Source organism: Dromiciops gliroides, chromosome 1 (assembly GCF_019393635.1).
Source record: "Dromiciops gliroides isolate mDroGli1 chromosome 1, mDroGli1.pri, whole genome shotgun sequence".
Taxonomy (NCBI): domain Eukaryota; kingdom Metazoa; phylum Chordata; class Mammalia; order Microbiotheria; family Microbiotheriidae; genus Dromiciops; species Dromiciops gliroides.
In genome coordinates this window covers 546,037,627-546,065,111 of record NC_057861.1, presented here as the reverse complement: position 1 = coordinate 546,065,111, position 27,485 = coordinate 546,037,627, and the positions used below count along the sequence as shown (strand labels likewise).

Sequence of the window (27,485 nt, the reverse complement as noted above, 5' to 3'; positions counted from 1 at the left end):
ATCTTTTTGGATGATCCAGAATTTTGTGACTTAGAACTATAAGAAGCCTTAGAGATCATCTGGTGCAAGCTCTTTTATTTTGTAGGTGAAAAACTGAAACCACAGAGAAGGGGAGGTTGCTTGAGATCACAGGGGGAGTAAGTAGCAGGATGAGGATTTGAAATCATTCTGTCTTTCATCATTATGACCATCATGCATTGTTGCAGCATAACCAGCATGGCTTTACATATACAGGATAGATTGTTGATAGAGAAATAATGAACTTCTGAGTAACAGAATTGACTGATTTTATTTTCTATGCTTACAGGAAGAATGATGCCTCTTCCCTTCAAATCTATCCTGAAGGAACAAAAACATATCTTTTGGTCACAGAGTAGATGAAAGTCATGCTTCCTTCCCACAACTAGCATAATGTATAGGGTGAGATAGGGCTGTCTTCCTCTTGAAATTGTCTTTTGTTTGCTTATATGTGTATATGTTGTATTCTTCCAGTAGAATGTAAGTTCCTTGAAGGCAGGAAATTATCATAGATCTGGAGGTGGAAGGGATTTTAGAGGTTCACTAGTCAAACTCCTTCATTTCAGAGAAGGGGATACCGAGGCTAAAAGGCTTTTCCAATGTCACACAGGTGGCAAATGGTAACTGGGATTTGAACCCAGGTCCTCTGAGTCTCAATCCAGTTCTCCTTCCACTATATCATACCTTCCCCATGACTTCTCGGTTTATTCCCAGTCAGTCAGTAAGCATTTATTAAGCACCACTATGTGTCAGGCACTGTGCTAAGTGCACCTTGTGTAGTACCTTGGATGTAGTACATTAATAATAGATGTCTGTTGCATTGAATAGGTAAAATGCACAATTCAGGTTTATCATTTTAGCCTTTTAGTTGCTTACATAAACATCCTCATTAGCCACAAACGTGAAAAACAAAGTATGCACCAGATCTGAATTTATTATTCATACAAACAAGTTTGCCAAACACAATATAGTATCTACTTAAGAAAATAAGAACATTTACAATTTAAATATATTTCTCATTCTTAGACCTGGAATACCTAAAATGCAATTTAACTCACTTAGTCACTTCAGACATTCCCAACTGGCCCTTCAACACTATGTATGCAGTCACTTTTCTCAAGCACATTACTGTAATAGATGTTCAGTCCTCCTGTAAATGGATTTTTCTTTAGCATCTTCTCTTTCCTCCTCTCTCTTCCATTCCTTGCCCCTCTAAGACATTCTAGTTCCCAAGTGGGTCAATGAAAATACAGTATGTGCTTGCTTAACTTCACTGTATGCACAACAGTAGGTCCAAATCATATAACAAGAGTTTGGCTCATTAGCAGTCTTTACAAGGAGCCTCACAGACCAAAAATTAGGCCACAACTTTATTATCGTGGACAGTGGCTCCTACATGGCAAATTTCTTGAATCAAGGCTTTGTTTCCCAAACTGGCCTGAAATAAAAATCTTCAAAGTATATATTATCCTTATTTATGTGTTTTATCAGTATTAATAATAAGTTAAAGCCCTCAATTTCTCTGAAGCAAAATTGTTCAAGAGACAAATACAAGAGACACATAACAAAGTTGTTCAAGAGACACAAAAAGACACACATGAATTCTAACCAGAAGAGAGTAAGAACTCAATGGAATGACTTAAAAAATCAGAGTTCTTTTAAATATTATTTGTCAAGATATAAAATATAATCCAAATGAAAAAACAATGATACCACTAGTCAGTAGAATCTCTATTGTTAAGAAAAGTAATAAACTGAAGCACATGGAAAACATTGTTTATGCTCAGTCTTAAAAAAACCAAACCTCAACATTCAAGTTTATATGAGATTAATATAGAACAGTGGAATTCTTGTAAATATATGCTTTCATGATAAATACATTCACAAAAATGAATCACTTAATCTTTATAGATATTGCACTTTAACTCATTCACATAAAACTTAAACTAGCATTCCTTGTCACTAAGCATTTAAAAAATAAATAGACCTATTATGTGTTGATACACTTTGGTAAATATAAATCCACAAGAAAGCACTCAATTAAGAGGTTAATAGGGAACAGGTAGGGTCATGGAGATTGAACCAGTAAAGTATACCCACTCCTTGGAATCTGTGATGCTCAGGGGCATCATGACTAACTGCAATAGAGTGGTCTTTTCCCATTCATTTATTGCCAATCATGTTTAAATGAATATACATACACTCAACTTTGGGACCTAAATGGAGTTAAAACAGATCATGAAGGTTATTTGTTTTGGTGAAAACTTTACTAGGTTCTCAAAGAAATAAGGACCATTATTGTAAAAGCATCCGTTTTGAATTTTCAGAGTCATTTTGGAAGGACCCACCTGAAGTTCCTATCACTTCAGTCAGAATGTGGTGAGTGACTGAAAAAGAGATTTCTTGAAAGTATTTCCTTCCTTGAAATGGAGAAGTGGATGAATATGAACTCAGATCAACTGTATGTGTATGTGTATGTGTATGTGCATGTGCATGTGTATGTGTATGTGTATGTGTATGTGTATGTGTATGTGTGTATGTTTGCAGAATATCATATGGAAAATCTGATTCATTGATACTGTATTTGTGCTTGTTGGGAGTATGGAAGGAAATAGGTTATCATCATTATAATAATCCAGTTGTAAACCAGAACTAATCCTACCGGACAATGGAAGTCCAATATAGAGATGCAGGTGTACTCCCCAGTTATGCTAACAGTTTCTTTTTACTATCTGGGAAAGTTGATTGTACATATGAATTGTCAGGGAGAACTGATTTTGTCCTTGTCTAAAACTTGGAGGACTCTCACAACTGAATCCCAAATATTTGACCCATTTTTACCTCACCTCAAAAAAAAAAAAGGAAATCAGAGAATGTCTGTACAAGAAGCAGTGTGGATCTTGCTTTCATTGCTACATGGCTTCCATAAAGAGCAAGCTTGGAATCCTATGCTTAAAAGGCTTAGTTGGATTTTTGGAAAAAAACATGACAAGCCTTTTAGATGGAAAACATTAGAGTGCTGTGTCTATGTATAATTCCCCAAACTCATGAGCCTCTGGAAAATCCAATGAAAACTAATGGCAATAATTTGCTGTTGTTTGTTGTTGTTTGGGGCTCAAGAAATCTTTTTTTTTCCTTTTGCTTGCCAGAAGATCCTCTGTCTTGGATAAGATGAAAAAAAATCTATACATAATGTTAGTTTTGGGGGATGCTTCTTGGTTGCCCAGGACATATGAACAGTAAGTATTTTGTTCCAGAGCTTTTTCCAAGAGAGCCTATCAGGAGTGGAAAGGACAGGTAAAGATGCTTCTATTTCCCGAAGTGTCATCTTTAGCACCAGCAACTGATGAGTGGGGATACGTCAAGTCAAAAACCCCCTTTTCGGTAAGTGCACAAATGCAAACAACACCTTGAAAAATGTGGAAACATTCAATCTTAGGAGCTAGGAATAGCATGATGAAGAGATTACCTAAGCTCTTTGAATAAAGAATGTAGTATCAATTATGCACTACTGGGTCTTGGGTATATTGAAAAATAAAGAGTTATTCCCAGTGACCACATAGAGTGCTGAGATTTGGACATATACTACTTTTTTATGCTATTGGGTCCACACAGACCCAAGAGCAGAGTACTCCTGCCCTCCACAGAGGTATCAAACTGGCAGGGACTTTTGCTCTTAACATGACTTGCCAAAGTAAAAACAAAATCATGCTTCTCTTCCTTTTCTACCAGCCTAATATGTATTCGTTCTACCAGTTTGATAGTCTTTCAGGCTACAGAGACATGAAATCTGGTTGCCACTCTTGAGAAGAGAAGTTTCAGCAAGTATAATGTGAAGATCTTAGAGCCCCACTAAATGGGGCAGAAGTGGAAATAGCTCCCTGGTCATGGGGATACTTTTATAGGCTTCCCATTTTTATCATATTGATAAACCAGCATTTTGATACAGTGGGAATTGGCTGGTGAAATCCAGGGACTACTGGTTATCGAGAAGTTATGATTGGTATAGAACTGGACAGGCTGCTTTTGACACTTAAAGAAAGCTTTGAGTGTTCCAGCCGCCATGGTACGGAATCGCTTGCTGATAAAACAATAAAGGAAGAAGTTGATTGCAGTGTTCAAAAGGGCCAGCATGTTGGCAATGTCTGATATAATATGCACCAGCCAGCTATTGTGGATAGGTGACACATAAAGGTGATAGAGGATCATTATGATTCTGGGTGCCCAAAGTGTGGCAAAAATGGAGGTGATGGTGAATAGGATAGCTGTGGTTTTTCCAGTGGAGTAGCCACGGAGTCGGAAATTGCTTTTTCGCCTAAGTTTATATACAATGATAGAATTTAAGATGAAAAAAATGGAGCAAGGTACCAGGTACACAGTGAAGCAATGAACCCAGATGAGGACGTGGTGCATCGAAGTGCTGATATAGTCTTCAATCCATATATTGGGCCACCAGTAATATGGGATGCTGGTCAGAAAGCAGGTAATGTAGACACTTATGATGACTTTCCGAGTGCGAGCTGGATAGGAGACAGTGTGGTACTTGAGTGGATGGCAGACTGCAATATACCTATCAATAGTTAATGGGACAGTAATCCAAATGGAGGTGTGAATGGAAGAAAATTCCAGAACTTCTATGATTTTGTCTGGGACATGTGGCATCTGTTTGTTTAAGATAAAATCTTCCAGCAAAAAATCTACAAACACAATGAAGAAGAGGACCATGATGTCAGCAGCAGCAAGGGCTAAGAGATAGTTGTAGGATGACTTCTGTCTACGTGCCACAAGCTGGGACAGGATGATCACAGTTAGAATGTTAGCTGCAGAGAAAAGAGAAATTAATTTTGTTTAGAAACACACATGACCTTTTGGCTAACATCAGTCCCCAAGCCCACATCTCATGGGTTTATGCAGTGGCATTCACAGCAAAGTGGAGACAAAGGCGCAAATTATTTGAATGAATAGTGTAAACTTTACTACTTTATAGACAGCCATAATTTAAATTGGTACTAGTAGGAGGCATGGAGATTGACTGGATGAATCCTTGAGACTTTCCTCCCCTCTTATTCTGCCAGATCTTTAAGAGCAGGGAAAGTCTTTTGCCTCTTTTTGTATTCTTATCACTTAGTAGAGGATCTGACACATAATAGATGCTTCATAAATGTTTATTGATTTATTGATTGATTTCTGATTGGGAATTCTAGACTTAGGATTCTAAGGTTCTTAGGTTCGTTTTCAAACATTTCCTCTTTTGTATCAGTTTCTTTAGTCATGGGCTACCTTATTCAGAGGATTCATGGATTCTTTGGAAATAGCGCACTGAATAACTGTGGTTAAATTTATCTTCTGGGGCCTCAGTTTTCTCCTCTCTGAAAGGAGAGAGTTGGACTAAATGGTATCTTCTTTTTTAAAAAAATAAAAGTATTTTATTATTTTCCATGTAGAAATAGTTTTCAACATTTGTTTATATAAGATTTCCAATTTCAAATTTTTCTCCCTCCCTCCCCTCCCTCCCCCCCTTCCCTAGACAGCAGGCAATCTGATATAGGTTATATATACATAACAACATTAAACATATTTCTTCATTAGTCAAGTTATATGAGAAGGATCAGAGCACAATAGAGAAACCTCAAATCAGAAAACTAATAGCATCAAAGACCAAATGGTATCTTCTTATGAAGATTTTTATTGGTCTATTTCATTTTTTATACCTCCTACATTTCCCAATAGATTTCCCTTTTCTTTCCCTCCCAGAGAGCTACCCCTCATAACAAAGGAACAAAAGGGGAGTGGGGTACCAACAGTTCAGCAAAACTAACCAAGATATCACCCAAGTTTGATTTTACATGTGGAGTCCACCACTCACAGTCCCTTCCCTCTCCATCCCTCACCCTCCCACCAATAAGGGAGAAGTGCAGTTTCATTTTTTTTCTTCTGGGACCAAGCTTGGTAATTATAATTATTTTTTTGTAATTCTGAACTTAAACACCAAAAAAATACACTTCCATATGCCTAGCACAATAGCAAAAGAAGATTGTATTTTAAATCACAAATCTCCATTTCATCTGGCTATCTTTTGAAAAAAAAAACTACTACAATTTCACATTATTTTCAAATTGTTCTACTTGCTGTGCTTCCTTCTGAACTTCCTTCTCTCCTGTGCATTCACCGATGTTTCAGTGGCCCACCTTTTGGACATTACATTACCACACATCCTTTCCTCCTTTAAAAATGTAAAGAAATCTTGGAATGAATAAGCCTAGTTAAATAAAGTTTACTTTCTACAGTCACTATCTACATAGTGGCCATATCCAAAGATGTATGTTTCATTGTGAATCTTTGAGTTCATCATTATTTGTCTCAGGAGATGGGTAACACGCGTCATTATAGTTCTTCTAGAGACATAGTTGCTTATTGCATTGAAGGGAGTTCTGATATCTTTCAAAGTCATTTATTTATTTTTTTCTTCTTTTTTTCAAAGTTATTTATTTTTATATTTATTTATTTATTTTTATAATGTTATTTTCCTTGTATAAATTGTTCTGGTTCTCCTCACTTCTCCCTGAATCAGTTCATACTACATAAAATTCTTTACAATTGTCATTACTCTCATTTCTTTCTTGCTGTATTATTTCATTAGATCCATATATAAAAATTTGTCCAGTCATGCCCTAAATTATTGGCAGTCCTTTAGACTATAGTCCTTCCTGCTTTTTTTTTCTTATTTAAAATCCCTTTCAGTATCGTTTGTTTGTTTTGCTTGTGACTATTTCCTCCCTGGTATTTCCCCACCTGTTAGCAACCCCCCACCCTGCACCCCCTCACCAATTCCTGGATGTTTCCTTGTTGAATTTTATGTGTTTCTACACTAACCTATTTTTTAAAAGTATGTGTTCAACTTTCCTTTGTCTATTTCCAATAAGAGTGATAGTCATTTGCTGTTCATTTTCCCCTACCCCTTCTTCAGTGTTTGTACACTTTTTCTCATGCACTCCAATGATAAAAAATATCAAATTCTACTTCCTTTTTCCTCCTTTCTACTTTAGCATATTCCTTTTACCCTCCTTTCTCAAGTGCTTTATATTTATATATTTATATGGGCTTTAAGTTTTGTAAAGCACAAATATATACTCCTTTCATCTTTACAAAAACCCTATTTTAAAGAGGAGGAAACTGAGGCCATTAGAAGTTTCATTACTTGCCCAGAGTTACACAACTAGTAAGTGTCTGAGGCCAAATCTGGACTCTGGTCTTTCTGACTTCAGGTTCCATACTCTGTGTGATCTACCTATAGGCTAGTTGAAGAGCAAAATTTGTAGGTTATACAGTTGTGACCTGGGGCCCATCCTAGGGGCCCAAAAGGATGAAATGGATAGGTATTGAGAGCTAGTAACCCCAGGGAAGACTGGTAAATATATATAGATTACTCAGATTAAAAAAAATCTTTTAACTCATGTAGCCCACAGAGGATGTATAGGATTCTTCTAACAACCTCTGATTTACAGTGGCTAGGAAGTTCCCTCAGTTTCTTCATCTGTAAAATGCAGGAAGTTTCCTCAATTTCTTCATCTGTAAAATGCAGTTTTTGTAAGGTCAAAGAAGAAAAATATTTCTAAGTACTTTGCAAACCTTAAAGACTTGGATATGTAAGACAAGCTCTTATGACTTCAATAAGGATAAATTTACCCTCTGAAGACCCAGGGGGCCACTTAGTGAAATCTCCATATAGAACAATCCTCTTAGCACAATGTGAGAAGATACTTAGCCGTGTGTCTCCACAATGTAACCACACTAGTTCTGGCTCATGCTGAAGGGCTGTGTCACAATTGGTTTTGAGAGGCCTATTTTTCCCCTTCCCCCTCTCAAAATGCTATGGAAAATTGTTTTGAAGTGGTGGAGAGTTAAGTGCCCAAATCACATTACAGGTTGACTGGCTCTGGGCTCTTACCTCGTCCCTCTCTGATTCGTCTTGATCATTGCACTAAAAGCTTTGTATCTTACTTGCATGCAGAATAAGATGGCAATCAAATTACCAGCAGCTTTCATCGGAGCTGATAGAAGTTTACCCACATGATTAGGGATAATTCAAGGGTTTGAGTTCACAGTGTGCGTGGGAACAGTGCTGCTGCAAAAACTTACTGCCTGCAATAAGGCTATGAAAATAAGTTGAGTAAAATAAATGCTGATCTGGCATTGGTCCAGCATTTAAATAAAACAACACTTCATCATTAGACCAGTATGAAAACTGAGCCAAACCTTTTGGGGTCTGAGATTTGGGGTCATTTGGAATCAGTTGAAATCCTAAAGCTTGAGTGGGGGCACATCTACCTCTTGAGTCAAATCTCCAATGCTTGCAGTTAGGTGGTGCAGTGAACAGCGAACTGGGCCTGGAGACAGGAAGACATGAATTCAAATCTGGCTTCAGACACTTAATAGCTGTGTGACCCTGGGCAAGTCATTTAACCTCTGTTTCTTCATCTGTAAAATAATAGCACCTATTATTTTAATAGCAGATCATAATAGCAGCTATCTTGCAGGGTTGTTGTAAGGATCAAATCAAATGAAATAATATTTGTAAAGTGCCTAGCATAGTGCCTGGCACATAGTAAGTGCTGTATAAATGTTGGTTACTATTATATTTATAAAGCACTTTGCAAACTTTAATATACTTTATGAAAGCTATTTTTATTATTAGCTAGTTTGATACCACGATAGAGATATTCAAGGACCATCATTTAATTCTGAAGGTACCTTAGTGGCTATACTTTATGTGATCTCTTAAAGAGTGTGTATAGATTGATTTTTGGGGGGTAAATAAAATCCTGTTTTATACAAACATTTTACAATGGGGGTAGTACCTAGAGAGCTGGTCTCTTAAGTCAAGAAGACCTAGGTTGAAGTAGTACTTCTGATATACTGGCTGTGTGACCCAGGGAAATTCACTTAATCTCTCAATTCTTTGGCATCTCCCCATGACACTAAGTTGCAGCAAAGATGCTACCTTTGTTGGTTAGAAGGGGTTTTCTCACTTGAGAATTGCCTCATCAATGTAATGACAGATCCAATCACTGTTCCTATTCTTATTTTACAATAGTTGGCCAATGAAAGGATTCTTTTGTGAAGATTGCTTTTGTACATGAAATATCAATGCCTTTTAGTTTGCTCTCTTCTTAAATTTAAAATTTCCCAAACTGAGATATGCTTAAAGTAAGGTATACCTATACAGATTTGTACTTGCTGATAAGTTGCTTTCAAAAGGATTAAAAAACGCCCCACCATCTTTCCCATGTGCATGTGTGGTTTGTTTGTTTTTTTTAAGTGAGGCTATTGGAGTTAGGTGACTTGCCCAGGGTCACACAGCTAGTGTCAGATGTCTGAGGCCAGATTTGAACTCAGGTCCTTCTGAATCCAGGGCCGGTGCTTTATCCACTGCACCACCTAGCTGCCCCCTGCATGTGTTTTTAACTATAAGAAAGTTGGGAGAACTTTCATTCTGTGAGCTAGATTGGCATATCGGATAAAACATTCAACTTGGAGTCAGGAAGATTGACATTCAAACTCCCTTCTTATCTGTGTGACCCTGGGGAAATCATTTAGTGTATTTGGGCTTTAGTTTCCTCATCTGTAGAATGAGGGTATTGGACTTGCTGACTTCCAAGGTCCCTTCTGGTTGTCAATGTATAAACCTATGAGCAATAACATCACTTTTAAGCTTTTGTATACAAAACAGGCCCAGCCAACTAGCAATTTCCAATCTAGGTGAAGTGACAAGATATGTATAAAGAAGAACAACGTAGGAGTTAAGAAACAATGCAAGATGAGTATCTGACTAAATAAAGAAATAACGTGTGTGTGTGTGTGTGTGTGTGTGTGTGTGTGTGTGTGTGTGTGTGTGTGTGTGTGTGTGTAAGGTGAAAAGGTTCACATCAATTGGTAGCTGTAACTTAACTCCCAAATGATAAAGGTGCAGGTGATCATCAGTAGAGTTGGTGTGTTAGTAAGCCAGGTCCTTGTGTTTGGAAAAAGTCCATTGAATGAGGGGCTTTGAGCTGAGGATGGAGAGTTGGCCCCTGCTTTGCTTGAATGGGTAGATGATGAGAAAAAGGGTGCCTGTCAAGGATGTGAAGGAATGTAACCTGTGTGTACAATGGTGGATTCTAGGGCAATGTGAGTGTGTAGTTTGGGAATGCAGGTTGTTTGATTTAGAGTTGCAAAGGATCTTAGAGGTCATCCAGTACAACTCCCTCACTGTTTTCAGAGGGGGAACTGAGTCACAGAGAAGTTAAGCAACTTTCCCAAGGTTACACAGTGACAAAGCTGAGACTTGAACTCATACTTTTTGTTCTCAAGTAATAAATGTGTTTCACTTACCCAACATGCATTTATTAAATAACTACTGTATTCATTTCATTGTTCTGGTCATCGTAGATAGAAAATTTGGGGACTGGGGTTGTAAAAATTCCAAAAGAGGTAAAATACATGGTCTATGCATTGAGGGAGCTTACGTTCTAGTTGCTGGGTAGTTGCAGATGTCTTAGTAATCAGTGATTCAGTAGGGCCTGCTGACCTATTTCCCTGAAATAGCTTCCCTCATTCGGGCCGTCCCCCATGCCTGGAATGATCCATGCCCTCCTCTTCATGTCTTGGCTTCTCTGGCTTCCTTCAAGACCTAACTCAAGTCCTACCTTTTCCAGGAGGTCTTTTCCATTCCCCCTTCTCTCCCAACTGCTAGTGTCTTCCCCTTCGATATTACCTTCCATCTACTGGGAACATACCTTGCATGTACCTAGTTATCTGAATGTTGTCTCCTCAGTTAGAATGGACTCTTCTTCTTTTTTATTTTTTTGGTGGGGCAATGAGGGTTAAGTGACTTGCCCAGGGTCACACAGCTAATAAGTGTCAAGTGTCTGAGGCTAGATTTGAACTCAAGTCCTCCTGAATCCAGGGCCATTGCTTTATCCACTGCACCACCTAACTGTCCCCAGAATGTACTTTTCTTACAGTGACCATTTTTCTTTTCTTTGTATCTCAAATGCTTAGTGCAGTGCCTGGATCACAGGAAGTGCTTAAGACACGCTTATTAACTGACTGTTGACTTCCATAGCAGTTGAGCCTGAGTGTAGTCCATCATTATGCAGAATTCAGTCCCCAGGGATTGTCTGAGGAAGCGCTTCTCTTTTGCCAAGTTGATCTAGCACCTGAGATCCATGTTTTCAATTTGGCAAGGGCTAAGAGCAGCAATATTTTCTCATAACAGATGCTCTCAGTCATAATGAGAAGAAACAAAGCCATTTTCCCCTTTCCCTTAGAGTCCCCCCATGGAGCTACTTTGTTCCCCCTCCTGCCATCACTCATTGCTTCTATCCATCTTCCCCAAAGTTTCCTTGGTTTCAGACTTCCCATTGGGATAAAACATGTTGGAGGCAGGTCTGGCTGGCGCAGCCTTTTGGGAAAGGTAGCAATGGTGTTCGCTGGTGCCAAGGGCTTGCTGGACAATTTTTGCCTTTGGGGGTGATGATGAGAGCAATAGGGTTTGGTGATGTGTAACCTTGAGCAGATTATGTGCTTATTAGTAAGTCACTTTAAATCTCCAGGTCTCTTTACCCTTACCTGTAAATTTAATTCAGTTTAATAAATATTTATTATATACCTACTAGATTCCAGGTACCAAGTGGTGGGTGTACAATAACAAGAACAACAACAAAACAAACAGCCAATTTCATCTGCACTTAGCACAGTGACTGGCACGTAGTAGGCACATAATAAATGGTTATTGATTGATTAAGAAGTTTATATTCTATTGATAGTTGGACTAGATCAGGGGTTCTTTTTTATTTTGGGTGGGGCAATGAGGGTTAAATGACTTGCCCAGGGTCACACAGCTAGTAAGTGTCAAGTGTCTGAGGCCGGCTTTGAAGTCAGGTCCTTTTGAATCCAGGGCTAGTGCTTTATCCACTTTGCCACCTAGCTGCCTCCAAGATCAGAGGTTCTTAACCTTTTTTTATGTCATAAACCCCTTGGACAGTCTGATGAAACCTGTTTAGAGAAATGTTGTTCAATGTATAAATAAAATACATAGGATTGCAATGGGAACCAATTTCACTGAAATACAATTATCAAAATATTAAAAAAAAACCCAAGTTTGTGAGTCCCAGCTAAAGAACTTTTGGAAATTATTTCTAAAGGTCCTCTCATCTCTGAAACTGACAAATCAAAATCCTTGAACTTTGAAGCTTGAGGAAACCATCCTTCCTTATTGACTCAGAACTAGGAATTTATGACATTGGGCATTTGAGGGTAGTCTTGCGACTTTCTGCATCATCTACCAGACCTCCAATCCTCAACCTATTTTCTTTCATTCCTTCCCCTCCCCTTCCTTCCCCTCTGCTGTCGAATGGGATAATACAAAGTTCTAGCAGCAGAGAGCAGCAGCAGAGGATAACAGCAGAATCATAATGGTAGTGACAAGAAGGGAGAAGCCCAAGCTTGCACAGTTTAGAGGCAGAATGATTCAAAGATGGCTGCAAAGGACTGGAAACAAGACAGAACCAGGCAGTCTAAGGTCAATGTGATCAAAACACCAAGGGGAGCCCAAACAGACTATTGTGCAGTCCAGAAGAGTGCTGAATGATTTATTGCTCCCACAAACCTCTCAGGCTTCTTGAAGCCTTTTATTGAGCAAGTGACTGTATAGCGGAAAGAACACTGTAGATGAGAAGATGTGGTTCAAGTCTCTATTTGCTCTGCCACTTGCTATCTGTTGTTTAAAATTTCTGGGCTTCAGTTACTTCAGTTACTATAAAATGAAGGTGTTAGAGTTGATGATATCAAAGGTCTCTTTCCCCTTCCAGCTCTAAATTGACCCTTAGTGGCCCTTAGTGATCCAGTATTGACTAAGTACCTACTACATGCTAGGCACTATGCTGAGAGCAGAGGATACAAAGAAAGGCAAAAGATAATCCTTCTAATCTCTGGTTGACTCTGACCCCTAGAACAGAGTTCTTTGGGCTAAAGGGACCCTATGATCATTTCGAGGTGGAGAAATAATTTATAATAGTTGAAGAGCTTTTCTGTAAAGTGCTTTGTAAACCTTAAAACACAATTTAAATGTTATCTACTATTATGTTCTATGTAAATGCTGCTATTATTAATTATTGATAGTTACAAATATTAATTATTAATATTGATCAATATTAATGACTAATAAAAAGCAGCGTTTATATGGTGCAAAATAGTAGCCAGGATTTATGTTGCACTTTAAGGTTTACAAAGCACTTTGTAAATATTTGTTTACACAGAGCTTATATGCTATAAAAATGTTGGCCATAATAACAGTAATTATTAATAGCCAGCATTTATATAGCGCTTTAGGGTTTGCAAAGCATGTTACATAGGTTAACACATTTGAGCCCCATGACAATTCTGTGAAGTAAATACTGTTATTTTACAGATGAGGAAACTGAGGCTGAATGAAATTAAATTACTTTGCCCAGATTCACACATTTAGCCTGAGGCAAGATTCAAACTCACATCTTCTTGATTCCAAATACAACATTCTCTCTATCTACTGTACCACAGACCAGTCTCAAAATTAGGAGAAAAGAGGCAGCTAGGTGGCACAATGGATAAAACACTGGCCTTGGATTCAGGAGGACCTGAGTTCAAATCCAGCTTCAGACACTTGACACTTACTAGTAGTGTGACCCTGGGCAAGCCACTTAACCCTCATTACCCCACAAAAAAAATGTTCTCAATCAAAATTAGGACAAAAGACTTTCTCATTGGGAAGTAAGACCCCAGTCTCTTGTGGGACAGACCTGGATACCCCTCCACTATGTCAAAGAGGACAGCAAAATCTTCTTCAGAGCTATTTCCTGTAAAGGTGAGAGACCTGGATCCTGACAACCTTCAGTTATTCCCTTGCCATTGGAGTGGCTTTAGTAAACTGGTTTGGCCTATCCTGTCTGAGTTATCCTGCCTTCTAAATCTAAGTTAGCCAGAAATTTCCCCAAAGTCCATACCATGGGGTGAAGGATATTACTCTGAATCAGAAGTCCTTAACCTTTGTTGGTTTTTGAACTCCTTTAGCAGGATGGTAAAAATCTATCCCTTCTCAAAATGGCATCTTTTTAAAAATTCATCATTGAAGGAAATGCTAAATTTCAGTTCCAAGTTAATGGAAAAAGAACTATTTTCCTACATCCAAGTTCACAGATCCCCTTAAAATGTACCCATGGGACCCCTTGGAGGGCTGTGATCTCCAAGTTAGAATCACTGCTCTAAATCATTACCATAGGTGTTGGAAAACAACTGGCTTGTGTCTCTGAAACTGAAAAGTGTTATTTTGGGAAAACATAAGTAAACAAGTGGCCAAGATGCACACACAGACCTGTGATGGAGGCAGCATGGCGCTCATGGGAAGAGTGGTGATATCGGAGTTCCAAGACCTGAGTTTGGATACTGGCTCTGTTTCTTACTCTCTGTATAACCTTGAGCAACTCACTTCCCTGACCTCACTTTCTGAATGAAGTATTTATTAAATGATGTATATAATGAAGAGATTGTACTAGATAACCTATTAAGTCCTTTCCACTCTGGGTCTATGATCCTCTAATCTTAATTCCGCACTTCCCATGAGGACCTAAGCTTTTCTTCTGTATGTGTCTGAGTCCTAGGGGCTGGACAGGACAAGGAATTGCCATCACTTACCATTTTTTTTTTCATGAGCTGTCCTTTCTTATTCATACTTCAAAGATTCTAATTTCACTGGGGTTAGTTCTCCCTCCGCCGACACAGATTGCAACTCCTCCACGACTAAGTAGATGGTCTCAAAGAGTTGCTCAACCTGAAAATTTTCATTACTCAGTGGCCAACCTGGTAATGAGGTTTATTATTTATATTCAAGATTAATCGAGTTTCTCCTTCAGAGGCTCCAGGCTTTGTACTGAAGACTGAACAATTTGACACTCTAATAGTGGAGATAAGAAATAATGTAAGGGAGGAACTAAGGAAAAATGGGGGGTGGGGAGAAGGAGGCATAGTTAGAACATTTAGCAACTATTTAGTTAGGGTTGTGTAGGTGTGTTGGTGAGCATAATTATATATATGCACACATGTGGGCCCAGGAGAAAGGGAGACATAGAGAACTACAAGGGCACCACAACCTTTCCAAATCATCCGAGATCTTTGATTAAAGGGTGAAATTGGCCTTGGGAAATGAGACACACCAAAAGCCTCAAAAGGTGACCTCTACCAGTAACCATGCAGAAGTATGTCTTTATGAGCCTGAAGGTAATGATACCATTCACATGGGCTATTGACCTGGGATGAAGGCCCTGAAGTTATGCGTCATTGGGCATAATAATTGGCAAAGACATGAAGGGCGTCTGAAAAAGGCTCCGTTTGGACCAGAATCTGACTGCTTAGCTTCTTGGAGTCAGAGCTTCAGGGTCCCCTGGCATGAGCAGGCCATGTGGGTCTTGTTTGGGGTTATGGGGTTTCAACATTGGCAGCATGCTGTGGGCTGCTCATGCTGCTTTGATAGATGCCATGGGGAAGAGGGAATAAGATCTAGCCTTCATCTGAGCAGGCAAGGAGTCCAATGGGCAGGCCTATAGGTGTAGCCCATGATAACCTAGCCTTTTATTACATGGGTTTGGTTATACTACCAATCACATCATGACGTTGAAACATAATGACCCACATTTGGTCTATAACTTAATCCCAGAATTTGAGAATCAGAAGGGACTTCAGTGGTCAACCCATCTAGGAAAGGAAACCTGAAAAATGCTTGTCAAGACTCTGCTTGAAGACTCTAAAGAGGGGGAACTGCCACCTCTCTAAGGAGACCATTCTAAGTCTGCACTGTTTTAATTGTTAGGAAAGCTTCTTCTAACACAAGCCTAACTTTTGCTTCTTTCCTTGAGTCCATCTATTGCTTCAGGTGCTGCCCTCTGTGGGCAAAGGCAATACCCGGTGCCTTCTCCCCAGTACAGCCTTTCAAATACTTGAAGACAACCTGAACACATCCCCCTGAGTCTTCTTGTCTCTAGGTTAAACATGTCCACTTCCTTTAACCAATCTTCATAGGACATATACTAAATAGGACATAGACTTTATCATTTTGGCTGGTCTCTCTTGGGCATTCTCCATCTTATAAATGTCTTTCTTAGACCATGATATCTAGAACTGAACATGATACTCTAAAGGAGGTCAGATGAAGACAGTATAGAGAGGAACTATCACCTCCCTAATAGCAGGATTATAATGCCTTGTCAATTAAACTGGGTTTGGTACTCCTGCACCCTCCCACTATCATTTCTTTTCTTACATGGATGGTTTTTGTTATTATATTACATTATAATCAAATGAGAAATATTTGTAAAGTATTTTATGAATCTTAAAGTTTGATATAAATGCCAATTTTTGTTATTATTGTTATTGTTATTAATTATTACATCAGCACCTCCATATTGTGATATCCCCTATTCCCTCCCCACTTAAACCCCCACACATACCCAATGAGCCTGCCCTTTGTGAGGAAGAAAAATAGCGAGACAAAGCTGACTGATAGTGACTATATCTGAGAGTATACATAAATGACATTCCACACCCATAGTCTTTATTTTTATTTTTATTTTTTTGTGGGGCAATGGGGCTTAAGTGACTTGCCCAGGCTCACACAGCTAATAAGTGTCAAGTGTCTGAGGCCAGATTTGAACTCAGGTCCTCCTTAATCCAGGGCCAGTGCTTTATCCATTGTGCCAGCTAGCTGCCCCCACCCCTAGGAGGTCTCATCTTCATTTGTTGCTGCCAAGCTTGGTCTTTACATAAAGCATATTACATTCTACAGCCTAGATAGCTTACATAGATTTTATGCCATAGGTTGAGATGTAATCGTTCAATGGAAAACAATCTGGGCTAGAAGATAGGACAAAGGCTTTCTTCCCTAAACTGCCCTTGACTTCCTTTGGTAACTTAGATGGATGCCTTAGCTTCTTAGGTTTTCTTAATTGTGGAGGTGGGGCAGGGGAAGAACATTTCAAATATGATGGACCACTGCACAAAGGCAAAGAGGTGGGAGATGGAACAACATGCATGGACAAAATCTAATGGGCCACTTTTATCGGGATGGAGAGTGTAACAATAGCAGCATTTACATGTCATATAACAGTAGCCAATATTTACATAACCCTTTAAGGTTTATTGTTGTTGCTCACTTGTTTTGGTTATGTCTGATTCTTTGTGACCCCATTGAGGTTTTCTTGGCAAAGATGCTGGAGTGATTTGCCATTTCCTTCTCCAGCTCATTTTATAGATGATGAGACTGAGGCAAACAGGGTGAAGTGACTTGCCCAGGGTCACACAGCTAGTCAGTGTCTGAGGCCAGATTTGAACTCAGGTCTTCCTGGCTCCGGGTTTGATGCTTCATACCATCTAGTTGTCCCTTTAAGGTTCACAAAGCCCTTTGGTAAGGACCCATCTATAAAGTGTAACCAAACTCGTTCTCCTCTACCTATTTCTTACAAAGACACCAAAGATGAATAAGTTATGAATGAAATCTCATAGGTTCCTTAGAGCAAAGGGGCTTTTGTAAGTTAAGGGGAATACATTTTTTTGTCACCATTACCAGTTTCTGTTGAACCATAGCTGGACTTAGTTTGGTTTGTTGAGATAAAATTTCTATATATCAAAACCTTTTTAAAAATATTCTAACCCATTTTAATGAATGCTTTAGTAATGCATCCCCATCCTACTGACAAGCTAAATTGCTAGGTATTTATATTTGACATTTCCCTAAGTTTGTGATAATTGCCTCTCTTGTGAAGTGAACTCTTCAAACATCGAACATTTCCTTTCCTTTGTACAGATGTTTTCTCTTCCTCCCCACCTTGCCCCGAAGCAAATAAAGAACAGTTACATGATGCCTAGAGATCTTAAGAAGAGGAAACCTGGAGAGGATAGAAATGATGTGTGTGCATGAGCCTTTTGAAGAAAAGAGTGAAGAGTCATATTTTCCACCTCTTATTACTTGATATTTACTGTAACTTTCAACTTCCAAAATGCCATTATCAACTTAGTTTTCCACAAGGGCATTTTTCTTTATACCCTTGGAAAGAAGAGGTTGTGTTTGTGCTTGTCTGTGCATGTGATTTTGTGCTCATGTCATAGATAGGTAGGTTGGATTGCTTAAGTAATCAAATCAAATAATAACAATAATAATATTGTTGTTGTTTTCAGTTCCGTCTAACTCTCTGTGACCACTTTGGGGTGTTTTTTGGCAAAAATACCAGAGTGGTTTCCCATTTCCTTCTCCAGCTCATTTTACAGGTGAGGAAACTGAGGGAAACAGGGTTAAGGTGACTTGCCCAGGATCACATTGCTAGTAAGTGTTTGAGTCCAGATTTGAACTTAGGGAGGTGTCTTCTTGACTCCAGGCCTGACATTCTATCCACTGCACCACACAGCTGTCCTAATAGTAATACTAGTTAACATTTATATAGTATTTACTATGTCCCAGGCATTGTGCTAAGCATTTTATACTTACTATTTCATTTGATCTTCACAACAATCCTGGGAGGTAGGTGTTATTATCAACCCCATTTTACACATGAGAATACTGAAGCAAACAGAGGTTAAGTGACTTGCCCAGGGTCACATAGCTAGTAAGTGTCTGTGGCCAGATTTGAACTCAGATTTTCCTGATTCTAGGACCAATGTTTTATTTACTGTTCTACCTAGTTGTCTCTATATAAAGTATATAAAGTGCTTTGCAAAAGTGCTCCAAGAATATGATAGTGGTGAAAGCAATAATAATAACTACAATCATAATCTCTATCTGCCATTCCATTTCTCTAATTTACATTTTTAGTCAGCCTCATTCAGGATCATATCATTCCTCACCTGGACAATAGAACAATCAGGAGCCTCCTAACTGATTTTCCTGCTCCCAGTCTCTCTACTTCATTCTCCATATGACTAATAAATTGATAGTCCTCAAAAACAGATTTGACTGTTTCTCCCCTACACAAAAACCTTCAGCTGCTCCCTATTACCTTGAGGATAACATACAAAATCACTGGCCTAACATTTAATAGCCTTTGTGATCTGGATTCCATCTACCTTTCCATCTTTATTTTATCTTCTTCTTCAGCTACTCTCCATTCTAATAAAAGTGGTTCATTAGCATTTCCCCACTATCCCCCACCTCTGTACCTTTGCATATGTGGTCCCCCATGTTTGGAATATACTCTCTCCTTACCTCCACCTTGTAGAGGTGTGCTTCCCTCAAAGCACAACTCTGGTATCATTTCCTACTGATTCCCCCATTGTTAATTCTTTCTTCCTCTTGAAATTATGTCGTATTCCTTTGTATTCACTCATGTACATATCTTCTCCCTCTCCCCACTATGTAATCTTTTGGAGTGGGGAATTGTTTTGGTTTTGTCTTTGTGTTTCCTGTGCATTACATACAGTAGGTAATTAATAAATGTTGGGTTGAATTGAATTTCATCAGTTAAAGCAAGAAAATTTATCAAGTTAAGACCACAACATGGAAACCAAAGAAACTACTTTCATGGGAACTGGTTTGAATTTGGTGATCAAAATATCAGAGCTTCCAAAAAGTAGATCCTTTCCCCGTGTATTGTCATCAAGATAATTTAAGCTATCAAATCTGTTGCCAGGGCCCATCAATTTTACCTGTTGATTATTTTCAATTTATCTTGTTTGTATACAGTTATTTACGTGTTGCGCCCCCCCCCCCCCATTATATCATGAGCTCCTTGAGGGAAGGGACTATCTTTTACCTTTTTTATATGTCTTGGAGGCATCTGGTAGTGCAGCAGATAGAGTCCTGGGTCTGGACTCAAGAAGTCCAGAGTTCAAATGTAGCCTCATACACTTACTAGCTGTGTGATCCTGGGCAAGTCACTTAGGCACTGTTTGCCTCAGTTTTCTCAACTGAAAACAGGGATAGGAGTAGCACCCACCTCACAGGGTTGTTGTGAGGATCAAATTAGATATTTATAGGGGCAGCTAGGTGGCTCAGTGGATAGAGCACTGGCCCTGGAGTCTGTAGTACCTGAGTTCAAATCCGGCCTCAGACACTTAACACTTACTAGCTGTGTGACCTTGGGCAAGTCACTTAACCCCAACTGCCTCACTAAAAAAAAATAGATATTTATAAAAATGCTTAGCAACAGTGGCTAGCACATGTTAGGGGCTATATAAATATTTATTCCCTTTCTTTTCCCTAGTGCTTAGCATAGTACCTGGCACAGAGGCAGCCAGTAGCTCAGCAGATAGAGCACTGGGACTGGAGTCAGGATGACCTGAGATCAAATCCAGCCTCAAACACTTCTTGGCTGTGTGATTCTGGACAAGTCACTTAATCTCTGAGTGCATGACAAAATGGATTTGTTGTAGAAGAAAATGGCAAACCACTCCAATATCTTTGCCAAGAAAACTCCAAATGGGGACTGAACAATAACAAAAGAGGAAATGGGCTAAAACTATGGCAAGAAAGATTTAGGTTACACATTTAGATGGACTTCCTGACAGCCACAGTGATTGTTGGAGAAAAATGAAAGGAAACAAGAAACTATTATATCCCAAACCCTGAAGGTCTCTTAAGTATAGGGGAAAAAACCACCATATGCCTTGGGTGGTTTAGGTACAGTTCTACCTAGAGACAGGGGCCTCACCTGTGTAGACTTCAGAAGTCCCTTCCGGATCAATTAGTCCTAAGAAATACAGCTGTCCCTTCCATATCCCTTCCAGATCTTGGTGGTTAGGAGCACAGTGCCTCTACAATCTGGAAAATCTATGTAAAATTTTTTTGCCCCTCCCTTTGTACCAAAGAAGAAGTTTGATTTTTTTTTCTTTTTTATGGGACATTTACAGTCCCTTATTGTAAAATGTGGGTCAATTATTTGGTCATAGGCTCTGTGTCATCTGCTGACCTTCATACATCATCTGTAGCTTCTGCAAAACCTACCTCAAATTCCCATTTAATTTTTTGTGCCTACTCACAATATATTGAAACTGCAATGTGGAAGGGATAACCTTTAACAACCATGAGGAATTCAGAGAACAAGGCTAAGACATTCGAGTGATGTAGAGTGAAGAACTAGGAACATGACATACACGTTGACTTCAACAGTGTCAATGAAAAGAACAACTACAAAATGAAATGGAACACTGTAATTTTAATGATCAAATTTACCCTGCAAGAAAAACCCTAACCCTCTCTCCTCTGCGGAGGTGGGGGATTATGGGTGTGGGCTGTTGGATATACTGTAAGACTTTGTCACTCTTAGCTTATTTTGCTGAATTGCTTTCCCCACCTGACTCTTTAAAAAAAAAAAGTTGTTACAAGGAATGGTTTGATGAGTAAGGGAATTGGGAGGAATATATTTGGAAATGAAGATGATGTCAGAACAATGGATATAATTTAAAAGAAAGATTTTAAAAGAAGCTGAGTCAGAAATAAATGACTATTTTTGTTTTAGGATTCAAATACTCTGTGACTGAAAAGAGAATTTTGTTTTGGGGAATCTTTGTTCAGACTCCGTTCCCATAATTTCTATCTTGGTTCTACCTCAGCCACTCAACCACCTGAAGCTGCTTCTTCAAATCTCAGACTCTCAAAATCTTCTCTCTGGTGCTAAGCTATTGCTTCTTCTTCTTTTTTTTTTTTTTTTTTTGGCCTGGGCAATGAGGGTTAAGTGACTTGCCCAGGGTCACACAGCTAGTAAGTGTCAAGTGTCTGAGGCCAGATTTGAACTCAGGTCCTCCTGAATCCAAAGCTGGTGCTTTATCCACTGTGACACCTAACTTCCCCCTGAGCTATTGGTTCTTAATCCTTTCCCCTTCTCTCAGTCCCTCAGCCCTATTCTACCTGGCTTTACTTCTTTTCATTAACAGTCTTGACCTTTCAAACCATTTCAACAGTACCCTTATCATCTACTCTCAAATTCCTTGGCGTTTTGTCTTTATTCTCAACCTTGCGTTACAACTACTTTATACTTTCTCTGTTCCTAGCCCTCACTGTCTAAGGGTTTACAGGAGGAATGCATAAAACAGATTTTCTACTAAAAACTCATGATACCTGATTTCAACTGAGCCCTCACCACTGCACAGCAATCTTTTTATTCCTTTTTATGAACTTCCTTTCATATTCCCTACAGTAACTGTTCCAAATCTTTTCCACTTTCCTCAAATCTCTGTCATTTTTCTCAGTCAATTGTGCCAAGAAGTTTCAGGGCTTACTTTATCTCTCTCCACACTTCAAAATCCTCTATGTCAGGGATTCTTAGTCCAGGGTCCATGAACTTTTTTCCATTTTGAAATTTCAATAGCTATATTTCAATATACTTGATTTCCTTTGTAATCCTAAGCATTTTATATTTAAAATGGGCCTAGGAAGAAGTGCATAGGATTCACCAGACTGCAAAAGGGGTCCATGACTCAAAAGATTAAGAATTCCTGGGGCAGCTAGGTGGCACAGTGGATAGATAGGTCTCTGGCCCTGGAGTCAGGAGGACGTGAGTTCAAATCCAGCCTCAGACACTTACACTTACTAGCTGTGACCTTGGGCAAGTCACTTAACCCCAATTGCCTCACACACAAAAAAATAAAAGAAAGAAAGAACCATATTTTTGTAATTTATGGCTTGGCTCGCTGAGACACACAGGGCTGGGATTTCACAGTGTGCTCTCCCCAGTCCACATCTCTGGGGCAGGATTGACACAAAGGAATAAGGCAGAGGGTTGAGGGAGTTGCGGTGCTGCTATTATAGTGGGTAGCTCGCTGGCCAGAAGTTTGTGTTAAAATACTGTGCTCAGATACTTACTAGCCATTTAACTTTGTCATTTTAACTTTGGTAAGTCATTTAACTTTGGGGGGGCCTTGGTTTTTCCATCTACAAAATGGGAATAATAATGCTTAACATTTATACAGCACCGACTGACTACACAGGGTTGCTATAAAGATGAAATGAGATGATGTATGACAAGCCCATTACAAAGCTTAAACCTTTAAATATCATCTGTGATGACTAGCAGTTTTCTTTCACTGCTTCCCAAAACCATCGGCTACCTTAGAAAAGTGGAGGAAGAAAGTAAGGGCTGATGAGCTCTGGCATGAGCGCAATCACCTTGTGCCCCTCATCCAGATCAGGGACCGTACCTTGAAGGCATTTCCACGGCCCTCTGGCAAAGCACTCTAACTGTGTTTTTCTGTAGAGAAGTAGCACTCACCCTACAGGTTGTGAGAAACAGAGATGGGAGGCATTCATCCACTAAGTGCAGCTGTCTGACCACCTGCTTCCAACATCAGCTGCTGCCCATATGTCTATAAGAGATGGCTGTGTGCTTCCCGGTGTCCTGCCTCTCCAATTCCCAGGACAGGGGCTTCTGAATGTTGTAGCTTCTTGTAGGACTGCTTCATCTCAATGGATCATTTAGGGTACATGGTCCCAAGGACTCCACAGAGGATCGGGGAAGGGACTGGAGTGTTAGAGCATAGCCCCCCCCCCCCCAGTACAGTCCTTTTAAAAAAATGACTTTATTTTTTGGTGAGGCAATTGGGGTTAAGTGACTTGCCCAGGGTCACGCAGCTGGTAAATGTCAAGTGTCTGAGACCAGATCTGAACTCAGGTCCTCCTGACTCCAGGGCCAGTGCTCTATCCACTGCTCCACCTAGCTGCCCCCCCAGTACAGCCTTGAACATGCAAGAGGACTTTGAAGGTAGAGTGGAATAAGCCTACTATATGCCAGGCTCTGTGCTGAATACTTAACAATTATTATCTTATTTTATCCTTACAACAACCCTGGGAGGTAGGTGTTATTATTACCCACTTTATACAGATGAAGAAACTGAGGCATATAGAGGTTATATGACTTGTCCAAGATCACACAGATAGTAAATGTCTGAGGCTGAATTTGAACTCAAGTCTTCCAGATTCTAGGCTCAGTACCCTTGCTGCTTAAACATATGCTGGCTACCAGTTCCTTCCTCTAGGCTGCCCGACAATAGCAGCTTCCTTGGTGGCTGGGAGGGGGCAGGAAACTTTCAGTAACCATAGCAACTGCCAGGACCAGACAGTGAATGTACTAATGGGACTGGTCAGTAGATCCATAGGATGCCAAAACTATCACCATGATGATGGTGATGATGATGATGATGAATTAATTGTTCTGGGTCTATACAAAGCAATTAAGGGAAGTGTGGTCTCCATGCCACTTTCTCTGGAGTTTACATTATAAACCAAGAAACATGGTTTTAAAAGCACAAGGAGGGGGCGGCTAGGTGGCACAGTGGATAAAGCACCAGCCCTGGGTTCAGGAGTACCTGAGTTCAAATTTGGCCTCAGACACTTGACACTTACTAGCTGTGTGACCCTGGGCAAGTCACTTAACCCCCATTGGCCTGCCCCAAAAAACAAAAACAAAAACAAAACAAAACAAAAAAAAAAGCACAAGGACCTTGCATATTATAAAGATAGGGACTGGACCTAAGGGAAAAGGAACAGGGACAATTCTATTGATCTTTGTATCTCTCCCAGGACCCAGAAGAATCAAAGAGTGTTAGAACTGGAAGGGACCTTGGGAATCATTTCTTACAAACTTTTATTTTCTAGATGAGGAAGCCAAGTCCTAGAAAGGCAGAAAAGTGACTTGTCCAAGGCAACTCTGTTAGAAGCCTAACTGGGACTTGAAGGAAGATAAATCCTGGAGTTGTAGGATTTAGAGCTAGACAGACTACATTCAAATCCTGGTTCTAATGCGTATTGTCAGTGTGATTGTGGGCAAGTCCTTTTCCCTCTCTGGGTATAAAATGAGCAAATTGAATGAAAGCCTTTTTGACTCTAAGTTCAATACTTACTCCAATGTATAATACTTCTTCCCACAAGGAATATAGTAAATGTGTTGAATTAATTTGCATTTAGCCTATCCTTGACATCTGGGCTTTACCTCACCTAATGTATTCAGGTGGATGGGCACCCCTAGGAAGGAAGATGCCACAACCTCCTGTTACCCCCTACTCTGGTGCCAATCATACATCACTGCCAGAAAGCTCTTCTTTATAGTGAACCTAAATCCCTTCAGCTGGAGCTTAATATTTTTCCCATTCTATGTACAATGGAGATAAAGATGATGTTGTTTACTATATAACTTTTGAAGGGCATTTAAAAAAATCACCCCAAGGAACATAAGGATAAGATCATAGATTTAGAGCTGGAGATGATCCCAGGGGATTTTAACCTGGGGTTCATGAACTTAAAAAATATCTCGAAAACTTTAATATTTTGATTTTTTCTTTGGGCTCCACTCCTGACTTTCTCCACCATGCCCCAGTATCTTTCTCCCCTTGGAAGTTCCTTCTACCCCTGACCATCTCACATTGGAAATACACTTTACCCTTCTGAGTGGTTGGTTACACTGGAAGGCCAGCCATGCTTAGCACCTAATAAACACTTAATAAATGCTTGTTAACTTGTTGACTAATTGTATTCAGTATGATGGGTTTCCATTGTAATCCTAGGTATTTTCTTTTATGCATTTAGACACATCATACTGAGGAGGGGGGTCTCTTTACCAGATTGCCAAGGAGGTCCATGACACAAAGAAGGTTAAGAACCCCTCATCAAGGCCAACCCTCTAATTTCATTTTTTATTTTTCAATTTTATTTTAACATTTAATTTATTATTTTAATTAATTTATTATTTAAATTATATTTATTTTTATTTTAACATTTAATTTATTATTTTAATTAATTTATTATTTAAATTATATTTATTTTTATTTTAACATTTAATTTATTTTAACATTTTTTATTTAAAGTTTTCAGTTCCAAATTCTATCCCTCCCTCTTTCTCCTCTGTGAGATGGTAAGCATATGTTATACATATGCAATTATGTAAAACAATTCCATATTAGTAATTTTTTATAAGAAGACTCAAATAAAAGAAAACAAAAGAAAGAAAGTAAGAAATAGCATGATTCAATCTGTATTCAATCAATATCAGTTCTTTCTCTGGAGGCAGATACTATGCTTCATCATTTATCCTTTGGGATTGTCTTAGATTACATTATATTGCTGAGAATAGCTAAGTCATTCACAGTTCTTCATCATACAATATTGTTGTTACTGTTTAAAATGTTGTCCTGGTTCTGTTCACTTCACTACGCATCAGTTCATGTAAGTCTTTCCAGGTTTTTCTGAAATCATCCTGTTTGTCATTTCTTATAGCACAATAATATTCCATCACAATCATATACCAAAACTTGTTTAGCCATTCCCCAATTGATGGGCATCCCTTTGAGTTCCAATTCTTAGTCACCACAAAAAGAGCTGCTATATTTTTTTACAAATAGATCCTTTATCCTCTTTTGGATTTCTTTGGGATATAGACTTAGCAGTGGTATTGCTGGATCAAAGGGTATACACAGATTTAAAGCCCTTTGAACATAATTCTACAAGCTTCTCCTTTTAAAGAAGAAGCAACCAAGGCAGAACGTTTTATGCCCCATGACCAACCACTGTATGATCCATGCTCCAGTATTTTAATCCAGGTGAAATCCAATTTTTGTATTTTCTTCCCAGACACAAAAAACTGGTGTAACGATATATACTTGAAAAAATGGATGGAAAAAAATGCATATTGCCCAGTCTACGACAATAGTTTTTGGACAAAAAAATTGGCCTATTGAGTCTATGAAAATATTTCTATGAATCTCAGTCTCTCTCTCTCTCTCTCTCTCTCTCTCCCTATTTATCTATCACTTTGATATCTATCTATCTATCTATCTATCTATCTATCTATCTATCTATCTATCTATCTATCTATCTATCTATCTATCTAGTGTGTGTGTGTGTGTGTGTGTGTGTGTGTGTGTGTGTATAACCTGCCCTAAATCAGGAAGCAAGTGGCAGAGCTGAGATTCAAACCCAGGTCCTTTGACTTCAATCCCAGCAGTCCTTCCACTGTATTCCTCATTTTTCTCAGTGAATTTAGAAGAGTCTAAATTCACTACTATTTAAATTCTTTTTGTGGCTCCCGTAGTTGGTCCCTCCCTTAGTTTTCCTTGCTTTTCTTTTGTTTCAATGCCTTAGTGGAATGTAGTCCCCTAGCCCTATATGGACAGCAGGCAGTGTCTGTGTCATCCTCTTCTTTTGTCTCCCTGCCCATCTTTGTCCTATAGCGTTCCACGTTCAATCCATTTGGTCCATGATACTCTTTGACTGGTTCATCCTTCCTCCTTTCCTTCCTTTCTCCCTAGAGGAGAACATGACAGGGCTATCAGGGCCTGGATGGTATCTGACCCAAGAAGCCTTTCCCTTGCCAAAGAGTTGTAACTAAGGTGGCTAATAGCCAGTGGGAGTCTGACTCAGGGTTGCGGGAAAAGTGAGTCAGCACTAGGCCCTCCTTGTTGGAGCCAGCCAAGCCAATCAATTGACC

At 39.2% G+C, this 27,485-nt stretch overlaps 1 protein-coding gene across 1 annotated transcript in view; it reads right to left on the bottom strand.

The window, feature by feature from the left end:
- Positions 1–941: 941 nt before the first annotated feature.
- Positions 942–27,485, bottom strand: part of GPR139 (G protein-coupled receptor 139) — a 58,519-nt gene continuing 31,975 nt past the window's right edge. Inside the window, exon 2 of the mRNA XM_043975985.1 lies at positions 942–4,838. Within this exon, the coding sequence (XP_043831920.1) occupies positions 3,904–4,838 (935 nt within the window). The 3' untranslated portion in view covers positions 942–3,903. The remainder of the gene's footprint in view (positions 4,839–27,485) is intronic.